Genomic DNA, 19133 nt, shown 5'->3' on the forward strand with positions numbered 1-19133 from the left:
TGGATCAACTTGCTCGTCTGTGGGAACAGCTGTATTGGGAACAGTCTGTTGGTTCTGAAGTACCAGCTGTTCCTGATCAAGATCGTTCCTTTCTGCCTCTTCTGGGATCAGCTGTTCACCTGCTGTTCCTTGATCTTGCATTTTCATTTCTTCTTCATCATTCTCTAGATTTGCAAGACCTATCTTAAAATTATTTGTATCCTGTTCACTTGACAAAAAGTTAGTTTCATCGAAAATTATGTGAACGAATTCTTCCACGCTCATTGTTCTTTTGTTTTAAACTCTGTAAGCCTTACTATGTGATGAGTAGCCAAGAAATACTGCTTCATCACTTCTTTCATCAAACTTTCCTATATTTCGTTTTCCATTCACATGAACAAAACATTTGCATCCAAACATACGAAAATAGGAAGTATTTGGTTTAACACCTTTAAGCAGTTCATAAGGTGTCTTTGAAGTGATTGGTCTTATTAATACACGATTCAAAATATAACATGCAGTATTAACAGCTTCGGCCCAAAAATTTCTAGGTAGACCACTAGCAATTAACATGGTTCTAGCCATTTCCTCTAAAGTCCTATTTTTCCTTTCTACTACACCATTTTGTTGTGGTGTTCGTGGTGCCGAAAAATTATGACTTAATCCATGTTCATTGCAATAATTCATGAAACTTGAATTTTCGAATTCTCTTCCATGATCTGACCTTATGTGAATAATTTGATTATTGGTAGATTTTTGTATTTTGTTAGCGAAAGAAACAAACTCATTAAAAGCTTCATCTTTACTAACTAAAAATAAAATTCAAGTAAATCTACTGTAATCATCAACAATAACAAACACATAAATTTTGCCACTACGGCTTTGTGTTCTCATAGGTCCACATAGATCCATATGTAATAATTCAAGTGGTTTAGTGGTGGTCACAATATTCTTTGATTTAAAAGATGACCTCACTTGTTTTCCTTTGGCACAAGGATCACAAATTTCATCCTTAAAGAATTTTATAGCTGGTAATCCTCTAACTAGGTCTTTTGATCTTAATGTATTAATCAATGTATAACTAGCATGACCTAGACGCTTATGCCAAAGAAGTGGGTCGTCTTCAATAACACTTTAACACGTTAGACTGGTTTTGGGAACAGTGTCCAGGTCCACAACATAAGTGTTTCCTTTTCTGATTCCCTCGAGAACGATGTCTCCTGTGTCATTCCTAGAAATAATGCACTTTTCAGAAGTAAAGTTCACAGAGTTACCTTTATCGCAAAATTGAGAAATGCTAAGTAAGTTATGTTTCAAATTCTCAACTAAAAATACATTATCGATAGCATGGGAATATGACCTTCCAACATTTCCTTTGGCGATTATCTCACCCTTCTTATTGTCACCGAAGGTTACTGTTCTCCCACCATAGGCTTCAAGTGAGAGAAATTTAGATTTGTCACCCCTCATGTGCTTGGAACACTCACTGTCGAGATACCATGAGTTGTTCCCCCTCACTTGGACCTGAAAAAAATTAATTGTTAGTTACAGGAACCCAGGCTGTCTTGGGTTCCTTGTCGATTTTACAAGAATCTGCTTTCTTCATCGTTATCGACATAGTTTCCGTTAGAGACAGTGTACTGTTCCCTTTTGGTGCACTGGTCCTTCAGATGGCCAGTTCCTCCACAGAAGGAACAGATTCTGTCTCTAGGGAGATCAACGTAAGCCATTTTCTTCTTGTTATTCTTAAAGTGATCTAGGCGTTTTGAATTTTTACTTTTAGCTTCTTGAATCCATTTGGGAACACTTTTGATTTTCCCTTTTTCTCTTGAATTTAATTCAAGCTCTATTTTATCACTGTTGGAGCATTTGAATTCGAAGCTACTGTCAAGATTTTAAAAATCTGTACACAGGTTCTTAATAGATGCGTCGTTTAATTCTATATTCAAGCCTAACAATTTGTATTGCGATAACTCAATATTAAGAATAACCTTTTTCTTTTTAATTCTCTCCATATTTTCCTTTAGAATTATATTTTGGTCCAACAAACCGAAAAATCTGTTTTGGACATCGGATCTAAAGGTGTTTATATAGGAGACATGGTCTTTACTTACTTTGAGCTTCTTTTCCAATAGGAGAAACTTATCATTAAAATTTTCAAGTTTAATTTGTGTCTCCTTTAGCAACTCTATTAATTTATTTTTACTTAAATTGGATGGGTGGATAGAAAATGAGTTAGAAGAACATACTTGCTTTATGGCAAGGACATTAATTTCCATCTTCTGAAAATCTTCTTTTTCAAATTCGGTTATGGGTTTGGAAACAATTTCATGATTGGAGTTAGTAGTAGTTACCTCAAAGTCTCCAATTTTGATGACTCTCCAAACTTGATAATTTTCCGCTTTGATGAAGATCTCCATCATATTCTTCCAATAAATGTAGAATTTTCCATCGAACATGGGCGGTCTTTGAGTAGAATACCATTCTTCCGTTCGCTCGTTCATAATTGACATTTTCGGGAACACCAGGATTTTGCCCTCAGGGTTTCCTGATCTACTAGGAACAGGGCTCTGATACCAATTGTAGACTCAATTAGGAACGGGAACAACAACAAAGGGGGGGTGAATTGTTGTTGTTACTAGTTTAAGCGTTTTTGCCTTGTTTTTGCGGAATTGAATAAAATAAATAAAGCTTAAACTTAGAGCGAAATAATTAAAGTAATATTTTACAACAGTCAGCATCAACCGCAAACTGCATACATAAGGTGTGTTACATGTTTTGATGTCATCGACCAGTATTTGGGTGAATTGAATGTATTCCTTCTGTTCTACTGCAACCTATTCATGCACATCGACTAGCACAAGGTTCTTATAGAGTCTCATATAGGCTGACCGAGTATTGTCACTGTGGCTTGGGTATCTGTACACATGCAGGGAATCAAACATTCATTCTAGCATCCATTTCTTCCGAAACCATTCCTAAGTACCAAGACCGGTACAATTTAGTGTCCCACAAGTTTCTTATCCTCGGGAAAGGTCTTAATTTTCTTGTTGCACGGGCCGACAACAGAACTGACGTATATAAGTTTATATTTAGTAGACAATTTTTTAGAATTAGAGTTTTTTATTATTTTTTTATATGTCTCCCTATGTTTTAAGTATGTAAAGAGCTTAAGGATAATCAAGGTGCATAAGATCAATTTTAAGACTGCCTCGTTCCAATGAGATCTGTAGACTCAATTAGGAACGAAAACAGCAATAAGAGAGGGGGGGGTGAATTGTTGTTGTTACTAGTTTAAGCGTTTTTGCCCTGTTTTTGCGGAATTGAATAAAATAAATAAAGCTTAAACTTAGAGCGAAATAATTAAAAGAGACAAACGAGTTTTACGTGGAAACCTTCTAGGCCTAAATAGAAGGAAAAACCACGACCCCTCGGGATTTCTAAATTCTCCACTATGTTTAAGGCAACTCGTTACAATTACATTAAACATCTTACTTCACTTGAAGCGCATCAACTAGGCTAACTCTTCTCTCTCAAATTGCTTTACTCAAAGCAACAAACTTAGCTTCACTAAAAGCTAAACTCCACACTAGCTTCACTAAAAGCTATGTCCTTAGCTTTACTCAAAGCTATTCTCTTCTCTAGCTTCACTAGAAGCTTTCTAATTCCCCCTAGACTCACTCAAGTCTAGTTACACAGATTCTCTCAAAAACCCTTACAAAAGGATAAAAATTCTCTAAAATAAAATCAATGAGTTGCACAAAAAAATATTATAAATTAATTGGCATTTTTAAAACAAAATTTTCTTGTAAAAAATTCTGCCAAAATTACGTATGATTTAATGGCTCATACTAAGGCAAGTTTTGAAGAATAACCGAGTCCATTATTTATAGAGCTAAAATCCCTAATAAAAAGGAATATTCCAATCCATTATTCCTTAGCAAAAGATCATGGGAATAATGTGGATTAAACTACCAAACGGTTATTTCCACAATGAATTGAATAAATCAATCATACGGTTAAAACAACAATAACCGCTGTTCCTTAATAATAGGTTCTGTTCCCTTAAGCAGCAGTTTCTTCAGCAACAGTTCTTGTTCCCATAATAACGGCTGGAACTTAGCTAAAAATAGAAACGGTTGATCTTTACTAAAAATAGAAACGGTTACCTATTACTAGTATTAGGGACGGTTACCTTTAGCTAAAAATAGCTAAGGATCCCTTAAAATTAGCTATTATTCCTTCTTAGCTAAATATAGTCATTTACTAAATATAGATCCTAAAATAAAGGATCTTTATTTAGAGACTCATACGTAAAGTAATTTTTAGAAAACTTTTTGCCAATTAATAATAATAAATAAATGAATGCAACAAATTACTTTCTGTACATAACCTAAAATTAATAAAAATCAGAATTTATTAGTTAACGTTGGCTGACTTCAGTTTGGGAACAGTGCGCTGTCTCCAAAATCCATTTTTGCTAGAACATTCAACCTGGGAACAGTAGACTTCCTGTCTCCATTTTACATCCCAAGTGATATACTCTTCTAACATCTCTTGAATCCTTTTGACACGTATGTTTCCATGAACTAAGCCATAGGTACTATCAACGATCACAATTACGACCGAATATCGACCTGCACATAATCTTTAAAAACATATTTGTTTAAATAAAGTGTAGTCATCATCAAAACTCAAGAGGTCCAACAAGATCGCTGACAAATAAGAAGATCTAAGGCTAGTAATGATATAGATCGAATCATGATTTATTCCCCAATAGTGGCTCTCCTAAGGATTTTGGGATCCTTTTATGTCATAGTTAGCTTTAACTTGTTGTTTCGTGATATGTTCACTATTAGACCTGGGAAAATTTGATCCGACCCGAAAATGAACCCGGGACCCGACCCGACAAAACCCGAACCCGACCGACCCGAAAGCGACTTAATCCGAAACATGACCGACCCGATAATTACCCGACCGAAAATGACCCGACCGGAAACCGACCGAAAACCGACCCGTTTTGACAGATTTAATATCAATTTTTAGAGTAATTTCAATGTTAGAATTCATTTCAAATAAAATTTTAGTTTTCAAAGTATCTCAACATATTGAGTATATCACTTGAACCCTAAAACTAAAACTCATCAATAGATCTCAAAAAACACGTATTTAACGTCTTTTTAGCCATCGTAATTATTTTTCTTTAAAAACAGGACGTTATAATCATCTTAATTGAATACATGTATCTTGTTAAATCAGTCAAATGAGTTTTTAATTCTTCTACATTTCAGTAAGCAAATCAATATAATTTATACGAACGTTTCGCACGTTTGAATGAGCTTTTCAAAAAACGAATGTCGCTACCCTAAATTATAAAACAAGACCAAACAAGAGGTAATTTATGCTTGTCCCACATCGACTTAGAAGAAGAGGTAATTAGTAATGACTAGCTATAAACAAGACCAAACAAGTGGTAATTTATGTTTGTCCCACATCGACTTAGAAGAAGAGGTAATTAGTAATGACTAGCTATAAACAAGACCAAACAGCCTTGGGGCATATTTAAAAGGGTTGATTGGCTAATTATGCCATGCTTACCCTTTGATTATTTAATATCCTAATTTAGACTAAATATTTCCAATATTTTAAAACATTTATTTTTTTACTTATAATATCCACTTTTGTTTTTTAATATCTTATTTACATCATTTAAAGATGTTTAAATTAAAATATTCAAATTTTGTATTTGGACTTTTTATATCGTCTATCTCATATTTCATACAAAAATTACTAAATTATCTATCAGCACTTTCTAGTTCCTATTATAATGGGCATGTATATAAGTCCATTATCCTACAGATTATTGTGGAATGCTTTTATAATTTCAAATACTTATACATTTAATTAAATAACTAAAAGAAGTTTTTTTTTTAAACCTTTTCCAGATATAGAAGGATACTAGATAATAAGATTTTACTCACTATACCTTCAAATCAATCTATACAACACTTCTAATTGGCCTATATAAATAACACACTAGTGGGATTGCGTTCTTTCACCTAGGCGATGTGGGACAATGAGAAAAACAGAATTCATCTTGATTCTTGAATTAGTTGGCCATACATAAAAGGAACGAGCATGCATCAGAACTCAATGACCCAATAAAGCTACATAGATGTATAAGTGATGTAAATTTTTGGGGTTAAAAACTTAATATTTATATATTTAAATTTGGTGGATGTATAAGTGATGAATGTAAATTTTTGGGGCTTAAAGCTTGAAGAATTAGTGGAATCTTATTGGTTTATAGTTGATTTGCTAAAATATTTATATATAAACTTGTTTACAATCTTTCAATATTAGAAATTAGTTTTTAAATATTCAAAAAATCATAATTAGAAAACTGAAATTGGATTCGGATGTATAACAGTTCGATTAAGAATCGGTTCGGGTTAGTATCAGTTCGGGTTAAAAACAGTTCGATTAATAATCGATTCGGATTTGTATCAGTTCGGGTTAAAAACAGTTCGATCTTAATCAGTTTTAGTCAGGTTGCATTCAGTTACGTGCATAATTCGGGTCGGATTTGAATCGGGTCGATCATTGTTCAGTTCGGGTAACATCGGTTAAGGTTTATATGTCGGTTATAAAATTCGGTTGCAGTTCGAGTTCGATTTTGGCCTTTTCGGTTATTAAGCGGTTCGAGTGAAGTATCGGTTCGGGTAATTGCGGTTCGGTAAATCTAAAAAACTTACATTTTTTCGGGTCGGATAATTTTCGATTCCGAGTCGGATTTTCGGGTCGGGTTTGTTTTGAACAGCTCTACGCGTATCTTACAAGTCTTTCAAAATAAGTATTAATTCCCCTATTTTTCTTGCACTTAAATGAACCTGACATACCAACTATTTTTTGAAAATTGTACATGTAATTTCTCTAATGATTTTTTTTAGATATTTTAATGATTTTTTTTTATGTTGAATTAGTCGATTGGATATTCTGATGTTTTATGGTAACCCGTTGGGTCAATCCGAACCGACCCGAAACTCGGAGTGATCCGACCTGAAACTGACCCGATCCGAAACTGACCCGACCCGAAAATGACCCGACCGAAATTGATCCGACCCAAAACCCGACCGACCGACCGTTTTCCCAGGTCTATTCACTATCATCAACTCACTTGTTTTTGGAAATCTCAAAAATTTTATTAGTTATTTCTTATGAATTATAGCCTTCATCATTACTAATCACCTTCCTATTTTTTTCGCCCTCCTCCTATCATTTATTTAATTGCATTCCTTCAATAAATCTTTTACAATCATTAAATAAAAAAACTTATTTAGTCAAGTAACCTTCGATATAGATTTTTTTATTTTGAAAATAAAATTTTCGTCTATATAATTAGGGACCCCCCTAAATGCTTCCTCCTAGCTCAGTGTTCAAAGCTGGAGTATTTCATTTTCTATTGTGAAATCATCTTTAATATCGTGTTACAAAATATAAACCCCATTAAACACAATTAGTGACCAAATGTTCAAAGCTCATGATTGTAACCCTGCAATATGTTCAAACACTTATTATGCTCCCTTATATGAGATGATTTTCTATAGACTAGAAATATGACTGTTACACACACTATATCTTTCCATGATACTTAAATTTTCACTTGTTTAAATAAGGAGTGAGTGCGATTTGGACCAATAATCTATATTCTAATATCAAACTCGACTAAAACTTAAGATTTTGATTGAAACCTTCATATTTTACACATGGCTGCAAAGACGTAATATATCTTGATAACTTTTATTTAAATATTTACTCCTACCTTCAAGTTTGGTCTCTACATTTTATAAAATCAAAGTTCTTAGATTTGAGTTCCAATCTTTCTAGAAATGGGGTTGTCAACGTAAAAAGCTTAGGTATATGCATGCTGCAATCATAAGCTTGTAAGTACATAACTACTTACCCCTACAGTTTGCATGAGCTAATACTTGTTAGTTGTTTTATATACTTTTTTTAATGCTTTAATACTTTCTCTGTTCCATTCTCTGTACCATTATATATGTCATATTTGATTTTTTATGTAATTCAATGTGTAATTATCGAATTATGCATAACTAAATATTATAAAAAGTTACTACCATCATGTAAATATGTGATTTGAGAATTAAAACAAGATCCTACTCGGATATATATATATTTTTTGCACATTAGCCGCAATATATAAATAAGCTGGAACGATGAATAGTGCCAATAACAATAATGTAACAAGTATTTCAAAATGGTGGAAGCACTTCTACTTAGTTCTACATATAACAAAAGCTACCTTTTCCTCCAATGCCTTGTTTTAAATAAGCATTTTGATGCTATAAATGAAACCTTTTTTTATTATAAAGGTATGTAACAATCATATACTGCCTATGTTGAAGTTACTTGCATTGGGATGATGACATGTTATTTGTCTATTGCTGAGTTGCAACATTTCAACATCTTTGCCTCATTTTCTGTTACTGTTAATATCAAACCAGAAAAGTTTTCCTTCTTTTCCATTAAATGATATTGACATTAATATTAATTGCAGATTAAAGGAGCCTGAAGAAAAGATGGAGAATCTGAAGAACATATTTTGTGGTGAATTTGAATGTGGACTACGTAGTTCTGACTCCTGTACACCTCAATTTCAGTCTATAATACAACCTTCTTCATGTGTTAACCATGCTTTCATTATTTCTTTTGATATACTGCTACTAGTAGTTCTCTTGTGGAGCTTAATTTGCAAAATGTTATCTAAGAAGCTCAAGCTACGAACTCAAAATAGAAGCCTTTCAACCTGGAAAATTCTATCAGTTGTTTTTAATGGATGTTTGGGAGTTGTTTACATAGTATTTGGAGTTCGGATTTTACAGAAAAACTTGAAATATGATGATTCAATAACACCAATTCATGGGTGGGTTTTATATTTCTTACATGGAGTTACATGGCTGTTAATGGGACTAATATCAAGTCCGATTGGAGGCGAGTCGTACCGAAAACCAGATTTGCAGGTCTTCTCCATTTTGGTTGTTTTCTCTGCTGGGATTTTCTGTGTTATAGCTGTGTTTTCTGTCATAGTTAACCATGAAAGAGTATCAGTTAAGGTCGTTTTCGATATTCTATCCTTTTTAGGAGCTAGTTTGCTGCTTTTCTGTACGTGGAACGGGATGGTTGAAAATGGAATAAGTACACTCTACACTCCTTTGAACCGTGAGGAAAATGATGGCAGCATCTGTGAAACCGATTCAGTGTCGCAAGTTACCCCATTTGCCAAAGCCGGGTTGTTGAGCAAAATATCATTTTGTTGGCTGAATCCATTGATGAAATTGGGCAAAGAGAAGACTCTTGTGGAAGACGACATACCAAAATTACGAGACATAGACAGTGCAGAGTTTTGCTACTCACAGTTTCTTGATCAATTGAATAAGAGTAAACAAGGTGGATCTCCATCAGAAAGCTCAGTGTTGTGGCTGATTGTTGCATGCCACTGGAGGGATATTCTAATCTCAGGGTTTTTCGCACTTCTGAAGACTCTCGCGCTGTCAGCTGGACCGCTTTTGTTGAACTCCTTCATTGAGATTGCTGAGGGTAAAGAAGGTTTCAGATATGAAAGTTATGTTTTGGCAATTTTACTCTTTCTTGCAAAGATCTTGGAATCGTTGTCGCAAAGGCAATGGTACTTCCGGAGCAAATTGATTGGCCTTAAAGTGAAGTCTATGCTTACTGCCGCAATTTACAAGAAGCAGCTGCGTGTATCAAATGCTGCTAGGAGGACACACTCAGTTGGTGAGATAGTGAACTATGTAACTGTCGATGCTTACAGGATCGGAGAATTCCCTTTTTGGTTTCATCAGATTTGGACAACCAACCTACAACTTTGCCTTGCATTAATAATTCTGACTCATGCAATTGGACTTGCAACTATTGCATCGCTAATAGTGATTGTTTTAACTGTTCTTTGCAACACGCCCCTTGCCAAATTACAGCACAAGTTTCAAAGGAAGTTGATGGCCGCGCAAGATAGAAGACTAAAGGCGTGTTCAGAGGCTGTTCTTAACATGAAGGTGCTGAAATTATATGCATGGGATACTCACTTCAAGAATGTAGTAGACGCATTCCGGAAAGTAGAATGTAAATTGTTGTCAGTTGTGCAGTTGCAAAAGGCATACACCTTTTTCCTGTTGTGGACGTCTCCTGTATTGATCTCAGCTGCTACATTTGGCGCTTGTTATTATCTCGGAATTCCTCTGCATGCCAGTAATGTTTTCACGTTTGTTGCAACATCACGTCTAGTGCAAGAGCCAATTCGAGCCATCCCTGATGTCCTTGGCGTATTCATTCAAGCAAGAGTTGCATTTGCAAGGATTGCAAAGTTTCTTGTAGCACCAGAGCTGCAAACTGAAAATGTTAGGAGAAAGAGAGATATGAGTTGCATAAACCATGTTATTCTGATCAAATCAGACAATCTTTCATGGGAAATGAATCCATCAAAGCTGACACTCAGAGACATAAATATATGCGTTTGTAAAGGTGAAAAGATCGCTATATGTGGAAAAGTTGGCTCGGGTAAATCAACATTACTGGCAACTATTCTTGGAGAAGTGCCACATATAACTGGAACTGTAAGATTCTTCAACAACCTTCATACTTTTTGAATTATAGCATCATGTTAATAGCATCTATCCAGCATTACCATACACATAAGTGATATCTAAGCATATACATTACATTATTGAAACAAGCAAAGCCATACAAGATACAGCCCACAATACACTATCAGGAATAATATTGCTTTCAACGGTAGAATACACTATCAGGAATCATAAAACAATTAAAGCCATACAACCCACAATCATAGAACCGTAGATATCTCACTGAAATATAGTGTTATTATGTTTTCAAGAGTAATATCAATTTTCGTCCTCCAATGAAAGCATCATTCCTATTGAAGTTAAATGAAGTATAAATTAACATCATATTCTATTGATTAGAATTATATTTGACTGAAAAGGATTATGTATAAAAATAAGGAAAATATCCTACATAGCCCTACGAACGATGCATAAGAAACTGCTGGGGATACATTGTGCAACAAAAAGTTCTATTAAAACCCAAAACGAGGAATAAAAACTTATGATGACAAAAATAGACATGTATATAATCGGCACCAATCAAAACTAGATGCCCACTTAAACCATATGGTAAAAAACTGAAAACATGCGTCTAACTTAAAAGTAGTTATGCATCAAAACTGAACAGCCTCACAAGATCTCTAAGCAACCCTTCAAGTGATCTAATTGTAGTGATACTTAACCATATGTTTGAATTTTGATGATGAAAGTAGTACATAAGTCAACTGTAACACAGCTCTGAAACTTACTTGCATTCAATTATAGCAAGAGTTTGGATCTTAAATTATTGTCATATGTACACGAAATCCTAAAAGTATCTCCCTTTTCAAATCTATTCTCTTGTAGGTGGAAGTTTATGGGAGAATAGCTTATGTTTCCCAGAAACCCTGGATTCAAACAGGAACAATACAAGAAAATATTCTTTTTGGGTCTGCCATGGATGAACAGAGGTACCAAGCAACTTTTAATAGATGTTCATTGGTAAAGGACCTCGAACTCCTTCCTTATGGGGATATGACTGAAATAGGGGAAAGAGGAGTTAATCTAAGTGGTGGACAGAAGCAACGAATTCAACTTGCACGTGCATTATACCAAGATGCTGATATTTATCTTCTGGATGATCCATTCAGTGCTGTTGATGCACACACAGCAACTAGCCTTTTCAATGTAATTCTCAAACCTTAACTATGAAATTCTTTATTTCCTCAATCACTTGAGTAAAAATGGCTTTTTATATTGTAATAGGAATATGTTATGGAAGCTCTTGTTGAGAAGACGGTCTTGCTTGTGACACATCAAATTGATTTTCTTCCTGCATTTCAATATTGCTTAGTGAGTGTATCATTGCTAAGAGACTCAATACTATGAATCAGTAAAGTTGTCTTTTAATTTATGCATATGATCCCTGCAATCATAAATGAACACATTTCTTCTTGTTTTGCAGCTAATGTCAGATGGAAAAGTCCTTTCTGGTCCATATGAGGCATTATTAGCGTCAAGTAAGGAGTTTTTAGACCTTATAAATGCACATAAAGAGACGGCTGGTAGTGAAGCAATGGCTGTAGTCAGTACATCTAAAAGACATACATATGCTACAAATGAGATTAAGAAAGTACATGTGGAGGAAAAGCATCAATCATGGAAAGGGAATCAGTTGATAAAACAAGAAGAAAGAGAAGTTGGAGATATTGGGTTTAAGCCATACTTAATATACCTGAATCAGAACAAAGGATGTATCTATTTCTCTATTCTTGCTCTTTCTCATCTTTCCTTTGTTGTAGGCCTGATATTACAGAATACTTGGATGGCCTCCGGTGTTGATAATCCTCGTGTTAGTGAATCAGAACTAATTGTCGTATACCTCATAATTGGACTTTGTGCAACAATTTGTTTACTCATAAGATCTGTTGCAGTGGTTAGATTAGGAATGGAATCATCGAAATCTTTGTTTGGTCAACTACTAAACTCCTTATTTCGAGCTCCAATGTCGTTTTATGACTCTACTCCTATCGGAAGGATACTCAGTCGGGTAAGTATAATAGCTATGTGGATCTACACAAGTTGTCTGATAACATTGAAGTAACTCTTCCACTTTCTTTGGACACTGCAGATGTCTTCTGATTTAAGCATTGTTGACCTTGATATCCCCTTCAGCATTCAAACAGCCTTTGGTGCTACTACCATAACATGCGCTAATTTTGGAGTGTTGACTGTAATTATCTGGCAGGTCTTGTTCGTCACAATACCAGTGATTTACATGGCAATACGACTGCAAGTAAGTTTTTGGAGGATATCGCACAATCGAAACTATAATTGTCATTCGTAGAGGGAATCTCTGATGTATGAAAATTTATTGAGAAGTTTAACTAATCTATGAAACATGTGCACAGAGATACTATTTTGTTACTGCCAAAGAGCTGATGAGAATTAATGGAACAACCAAGTCTAAGGTAGCAAACCATTTTGCTGAATCTTCAGCTGGAGCCATGACAATTCGAGCTTTTCAAGAGGAAGATCGCTTTTTTGCTGAGAATATAAAATTAATTGATTCAAATGCAGGCCCATTCTTTCATAACTTTGCAGCCAATGAATGGCTCATTCAGAGGATTGAGACCCTCAGTGCGACTGTTCTAGCAGCAGCTGCACTGTGCATGGTTTTCCTTCCTCCTGGTACATTTAGCTCAGGTGAGTAATTCTCTTCCTTTACTCTTTAGCACTCTTTTTCGGGTTAACTGGGTGCATATTTTCTATAATGTGGTTGACTGAAAAGTATCTTTATGCACTAATGTCATACAGAGCTAATGCAACCGATATTGCAGGCTTCATTGGTATGGCACTATCATACGGTCTTGGGTTAAATTTGGGTATGGTTTTTACAATTCAGAATCAGTGCACATTGGCCAATCATATAATATCTGTAGAGAGGCTTGATCAATACATGGATATACCTAGTGAAGCTCCAGAAGTCATCGAAAATAGTCGCCCTCCTCAATATTGGCCCGCCGTAGGTAAAGTGGAGATCCTCAATTTGCAGGTAATACTTTCTACGTTTGTATAAACATTCGAGATACTGGAAGGTTGAAAAGTTAACAGCTTCATGCTAAAAACAGATAAGATATAGACCAGAGACACCACTAGTTCTTCAAGGAATCAGCTGCACGTTTGAAGGAGGAGATAAAATAGGTATAGTTGGTAGAACAGGTAGTGGGAAGAGTACCCTAATAGGGGCATTGTTTCGCTTAGTGGAGCCAGTAGAAGGGATGATTATAGTTGATGGAATTGATATATCTTCAATAGGACTTCACGATCTAAGGTCACGTCTTGGGATTATCCCTCAAGATCCTACACTCTTCAATGGAACAATACGATTCAACTTGGACCCTTTACATCAGCATAATGATGAAGAAATTTGGAAGGTACAACTTCCCTTTTATTACATATAGGACTCAACATATAATGCAATTCTTGTGCCTTTTTTTCCTAACTAATGCGAAACTACTAATGTTTTTGTGTTCTATGGGAAGGTACTCATCAAATGTCAACTTAAAGAAACTATTGAGGAGAAAAACAATGGGCTAGATTCCCTAGGCAAGTGTCTATGCTTCCAAAGTACATCTAAATACTTAACATTAGTATGATAATAAACACTTTTACCTTCAGTTGAGGAAGATGGATCAAATTGGAGCATGGGGCAACGACAATTGTTCTGTCTTGGGCGCGCTTTACTGAGGAGAAGCAGGGTGCTAGTGCTTGATGAAGCTACCACATCCATTGATAATGCAACTGACATGATCCTTCAGAAAACAATAAGAACCGAATTTATCGAATCCACTGTGATCACTGTAGCCCACAGGATCCCAACTGTGATGGAATGCACAAAAGTTCTTGTAATTAGTGACGGTTAGTCATCTCTCCGACAAGTTTAGATCAGTTCAATCATCTCTATCTTGATTAAGTTAAAACACCAAAGGAAAAATACGATAAGACTCATTCAGCATGATGAGAACTAAACAATTGACTTCTAACTATGCTGCAGGAAAACTAATGGAGTATGATGAACCCATGAAGCTAATGAAGAACGAAGTTTCACTATATGGCCAACTTGTAAAGGAATATTGGTCTCACTTCCATTCTGCTCATCAATCACATTGAACAAAACACGCAAAGAAGCTACAAAGTTACAATGGATAAACATCCCTCATCTACTCTTCTAGCCGGAATTGAAAATCAACGCTTATCCTTGTTCTACTTCCTTTTAACACACAACTCACTTGCCTATTTACTTATGTGTGTCCTTTGTACATCTATGCTTTTTATTAGGAAGAAAATATCTCTTCGCATCAACTATTAATGACAATGTATTATTCTTCAATAGTGTCCAACTTCTTATAGCTGTATTAGTACATTAAATTTCTCCTAGACTTCAAATGTGAATGAGTCATCACACTAGAGCATTTCTATATGATAACACAAATTCTTGTATGAGACTGTCTCACCGTGAGACAGTCTCATGCAAGACTGGCCGATATGATAATTAGTACTTCATAAGAAACATGGAACGTGGAACGTAAACCCATTATGCAATCTTGTAATGTTTGTCCCAAATCTCCAGCGAGACTGTCCCAAACTACTCAAGGTGTTGTCCATTTGGGCATACCTTTTAAAATATGTTGTAAAAGGTTATCGGGCCTCCATTTTGTTGTTTATTTAGAGTAATGTAGGACAAATATTTCAAGTCATGAATATTTTTGCAAAGTATTGCATCAGGAATGGTTAATTAATATTCATTTAGGAGATGTGATAAAAGTAATGAAGGGATGTGATACTTCATTTGTATTGTTTTAAAGTGTTACTTTCAAAAATTTCAATTCATGAATAGTTTTGCAAAGTATTGCATCAGGAACGGTTAGTTAAATATTTATTTAGGAGATGTAATAAAGTAATGAAGGGAAGTGATACTTCATTATATTGTTTTAAAGTGTTACTTTAACAAGATGTAATGAAGCGATGTGATACTTCATTGTATTGTTTCTTATCTTTAAATAAGAGACATTAGGCCTCACTTGTAAGTATATTTTTCAGAATTTATATTCATATTTTCTGAATTTTCCCTCTCTTCTTTACATGTTTATGTTCTTAGAATCTTGCAAACTCTATTTTTATACTTCTGAAAGTACTTCTCATAAAAAGACACACTTGTTCTTTCAAATTTCTACATTATATAGTGCTTATATTATAGTACAAACCGTTGTATATCTATAGCGTATTGTTAAAGTTTAACCTAAGCACCATTGTAGGCGAAATGCGCTATAAGTTTAAGACCAGAATCCAAACTACCATAGTACACTTAAGACTTATCAAAATTAACTTTTAGACCAGAAAAATTAACACAAAACTGATCAATACAATTTTTCATAATTCCAACAAAAATAGGATCACCATGACAAAAAATCAAAAAACAAAAACATAAGGGTTGGCCTCCAAATGTTCTATGATGAAACCTTGAAACCTTTATTGAGAGAAGCATGCTTTATACATCTGTTCAAATGTTCTATGATGATAAGGAAGAGAAGAGGAAACATGGGGTCACCCTGCCTTAGTTCTTTCTTGCCTTAAAAGCTATCCACAATCCTCCCATTAAATTCAATTTACAGTGATAATAGATAACACGTGAGCATGATGATTCTCACCAAATGTTGAGGGAAACAAAGACCAGGAAGCAACTCTGCAAGAAAGTGCCAGCTCACAGTGTCATAAGCTTTAGCTAAGTCTAACTTCATAAGGCATTTGGAGTTGCATTCTTCCTCTTATAACCCCTAAGAAGATCATGAGCAATGATTACATTATTCACTAAGGATCTCCTCCCTTTTATTAAGGCAACCTGATTATCATCAATAATCTCCTCTAAATCCAATTGAAGCTTTTTACAAATGAGTTGGATAATGACTTTATAGAGCCCACCGCAACAAACAATGGGGCGGTAATGGCTAGCATTTGTAGGATTATCATTCTTAGAGATGAGAGTGAGAATATTTTTAGAAAAGTCAAATGTGATGATGCCATTCTTAAAGAAGTTGGGGATAACAAGAATAACATAATTGCGCACCGCTGACCAGGCTTTTTTGAAGAACTCAAAGCTATACCCATCAAAGCAAGGGCTTTGTGAGAAGGGATATACCACAATGCTTCTTTGATCTCATCACCAGAGAAATAACGGATCGTTCTGGTTTGGGTGCATGGGTCAACAAGGGGACTAGACATTAGGATTTCAACACTATTTAACTTTGATATATTACTACACTTGATACATGGTTTGATACATTACTACACTTTGACACATGGTCAATAAAAATCAACTCACGCCATCCTAACTTCATGTATGAGAACAATACCACAAAATTCTAACACTTCATAAATTACACGAAAAATGCCATTTTTTAACAAAATATACATAAATCAAAATAAGAACAAACGTATAATATAAATGTGAAAAATTGTATAAATCAAAATTAACAATTACATACATAATTAAAATCACATTCAAATATAAAATAATAAAACAACATTCATTTAACCCTAAAACCTTAATTAATCAAAATATCAAAACTAAATAAATCTTGGTATTAATAGAAAGTACCTTGTGAATCTAGAATCTAGATGAATAATAGTTGCAATGTGACCTACACTGAAGTAAGAAAGACAAAATTAGTACACATAGCTATTTTTTTAGCAAAAAATGTAAAAGTAAACACAAAAAACACAATTAATGGCGTTTTATAAGGGAAGAGGGAGGAAGGAATAAAAATGGGGATAATGGAAGTTTGAAAGGATGATAAATTGAAATGGGAACTACTTGAATGAAGCTAGCTTGAAAACGACAGAAAAACTTGAAGAAACAATGAAAATTCCGGATGAAACCGGAAGACAAGGAAAACTTGGTTGAAACTTGAAAAAGGAGTGAGCTTAAAGAGAAGAATGAAGCTTGAAGAAGAAGAAGAACAAACTTTGGGAGGAGAAGAAGACAATGAAGAAGAGAGCAATTTTTGGGATGAAACTGTATCGTGAAAATGCTTGAAAATTTTTTCAACTGATCACTAGTGTAGAACCTATTGGTTGCAAATGATTATTGAAGGTTTAAATGTCAAGGAAATGGCTTTGTATTTATAGGGGAGAATAAATAGTGAATGAAATTATGAATTTCTCTTTATTATTTTTTCTTTAAAATTGGCAACATTACTTGTGATTTATTAAATGTTTTTTAATTTCAAAATTCTTAATTGAGACGAACATCATCTTTATGACTCTATTAGGTTGACCATTGTATACTTACTAACTTAAAATGATCAATACTGTTTTGAGAATCTCCAAAAAGATTTTGTTATATAATTGTATTAGTTGGGGCATTTAGAACACATGTGCGACACCTTTGACAGTGAGACAGTCTTATACATTAATTTTTGTGTATTACCTTAAAATGACTACTTGCGTTTTTAAATTGATTATTTTTTTACAGTATTAAAATGATTACTTATAACCTTAAAATATCACATACAATCTTTAAATGATCAACAAGATAATTAAGCTAATTACACGGGCCTGTCTCAAACATTATGATAGTCTCAAACAAAGCGAGTTGTTTTTAATTTTATATCTGCATTATCACTTCCATTATTACTATTTCATCTAAATTAATTTTATAATTTGTGTTCAAAATAATTTATTAAAATTGAAATTAATTTTTAACATAGTTTGTGATGCTTGCTTATTTAAGATTGAAGGGGCTTTTGGTAAATAGCTAATACCTATTAGTTTGTAGCTGATTACATTATCTAAGTTGACCAGCTGATTTTATTGACTCATTTGATAAGCTGATTTTGGACCCGTTGCTATAAGCAACTTGTTCAAAAACAATTTATCCATGATAATAAGTTATTTTGACCATTTAATTTACCAAAGACTAGCTTGGATTGTTTGACCATCCAATACTTTATTTGTATCAAAACAAGCTAAAATTGTTTAATAAACTATTAATCCAAAAACCCCAAAATAGTATTAAAATAATGTTTTTTTTTAACATCATATATGTAGTATTTTTAAAATGAAAGATGAATTAATTAAATATTAACATGCTACTAATAATTATTTGAAAATTAATAATCAATAATTTACAATTCATTTTCATTGTTTTTTAAAATAATTAAAAACAATAAAATTAAAAAATATGCATCCCATGGGATTACCCAGTATGAAAAAAATATAAATATTAATCATTGAATGAGGCAAAAATAAAAACATTCCAACATAGATAAGTGAGAAGTTCTGTGAAAATGAACATATATAATCGTATGTGTATATTCATTTTATGAAACTACTCATTATTGCTGTGATTATTATAAGGCATAAAAAATACTTACATTGCAAAACAATTAATCCAGGTTAACTCTTGGTGCTCTCCCCCTTTATTTAGGCCCCTTTACTTTAACATTTTTAGAA

At 34.0% G+C, this 19133-nt stretch overlaps 1 protein-coding gene and 1 long non-coding RNA gene across 2 annotated transcripts in view; one reads left to right on the top strand and one right to left on the bottom strand.

Annotated features, from left to right (window-relative positions):
• Positions 1 to 15068, top strand: part of LOC130825706 (ABC transporter C family member 10-like) — a 35597-nt gene extending 20529 nt beyond the window's left edge. Inside the window, exons 3-13 of the mRNA XM_057691070.1 lie at positions 8558 to 10631; positions 11487 to 11807; positions 11886 to 11972; positions 12085 to 12669; positions 12751 to 12915; positions 13031 to 13325; positions 13460 to 13674; positions 13751 to 14056; positions 14165 to 14228; positions 14301 to 14540; positions 14677 to 15068. Coding sequence (XP_057547053.1) covers positions 8558 to 10631; positions 11487 to 11807; positions 11886 to 11972; positions 12085 to 12669; positions 12751 to 12915; positions 13031 to 13325; positions 13460 to 13674; positions 13751 to 14056; positions 14165 to 14228; positions 14301 to 14540; positions 14677 to 14792 — 4468 coding nt within the window. The 3' untranslated portion in view covers positions 14793 to 15068. The remainder of the gene's footprint in view (positions 1 to 8557; positions 10632 to 11486; positions 11808 to 11885; positions 11973 to 12084; positions 12670 to 12750; positions 12916 to 13030; positions 13326 to 13459; positions 13675 to 13750; positions 14057 to 14164; positions 14229 to 14300; positions 14541 to 14676) is intronic.
• Positions 10269 to 17764, bottom strand: LOC130825712 (uncharacterized). Its single transcript, XR_009046917.1, has 3 exons — positions 17278 to 17764; positions 14295 to 14501; positions 10269 to 10407 (listed from the first exon to the last, which is right to left on the bottom strand). It is a non-coding gene; the product is annotated as an uncharacterized LOC130825712 (long non-coding RNA).
• Between the last annotated feature and the right edge of the window lie 1369 nt (positions 17765 to 19133).

The sequence above is a fragment of the Amaranthus tricolor genome, chromosome 10, assembly GCF_026212465.1.
Source record: "Amaranthus tricolor cultivar Red isolate AtriRed21 chromosome 10, ASM2621246v1, whole genome shotgun sequence".
Classification (NCBI taxonomy): Eukaryota; Viridiplantae; Streptophyta; class Magnoliopsida; order Caryophyllales; family Amaranthaceae; genus Amaranthus; species Amaranthus tricolor.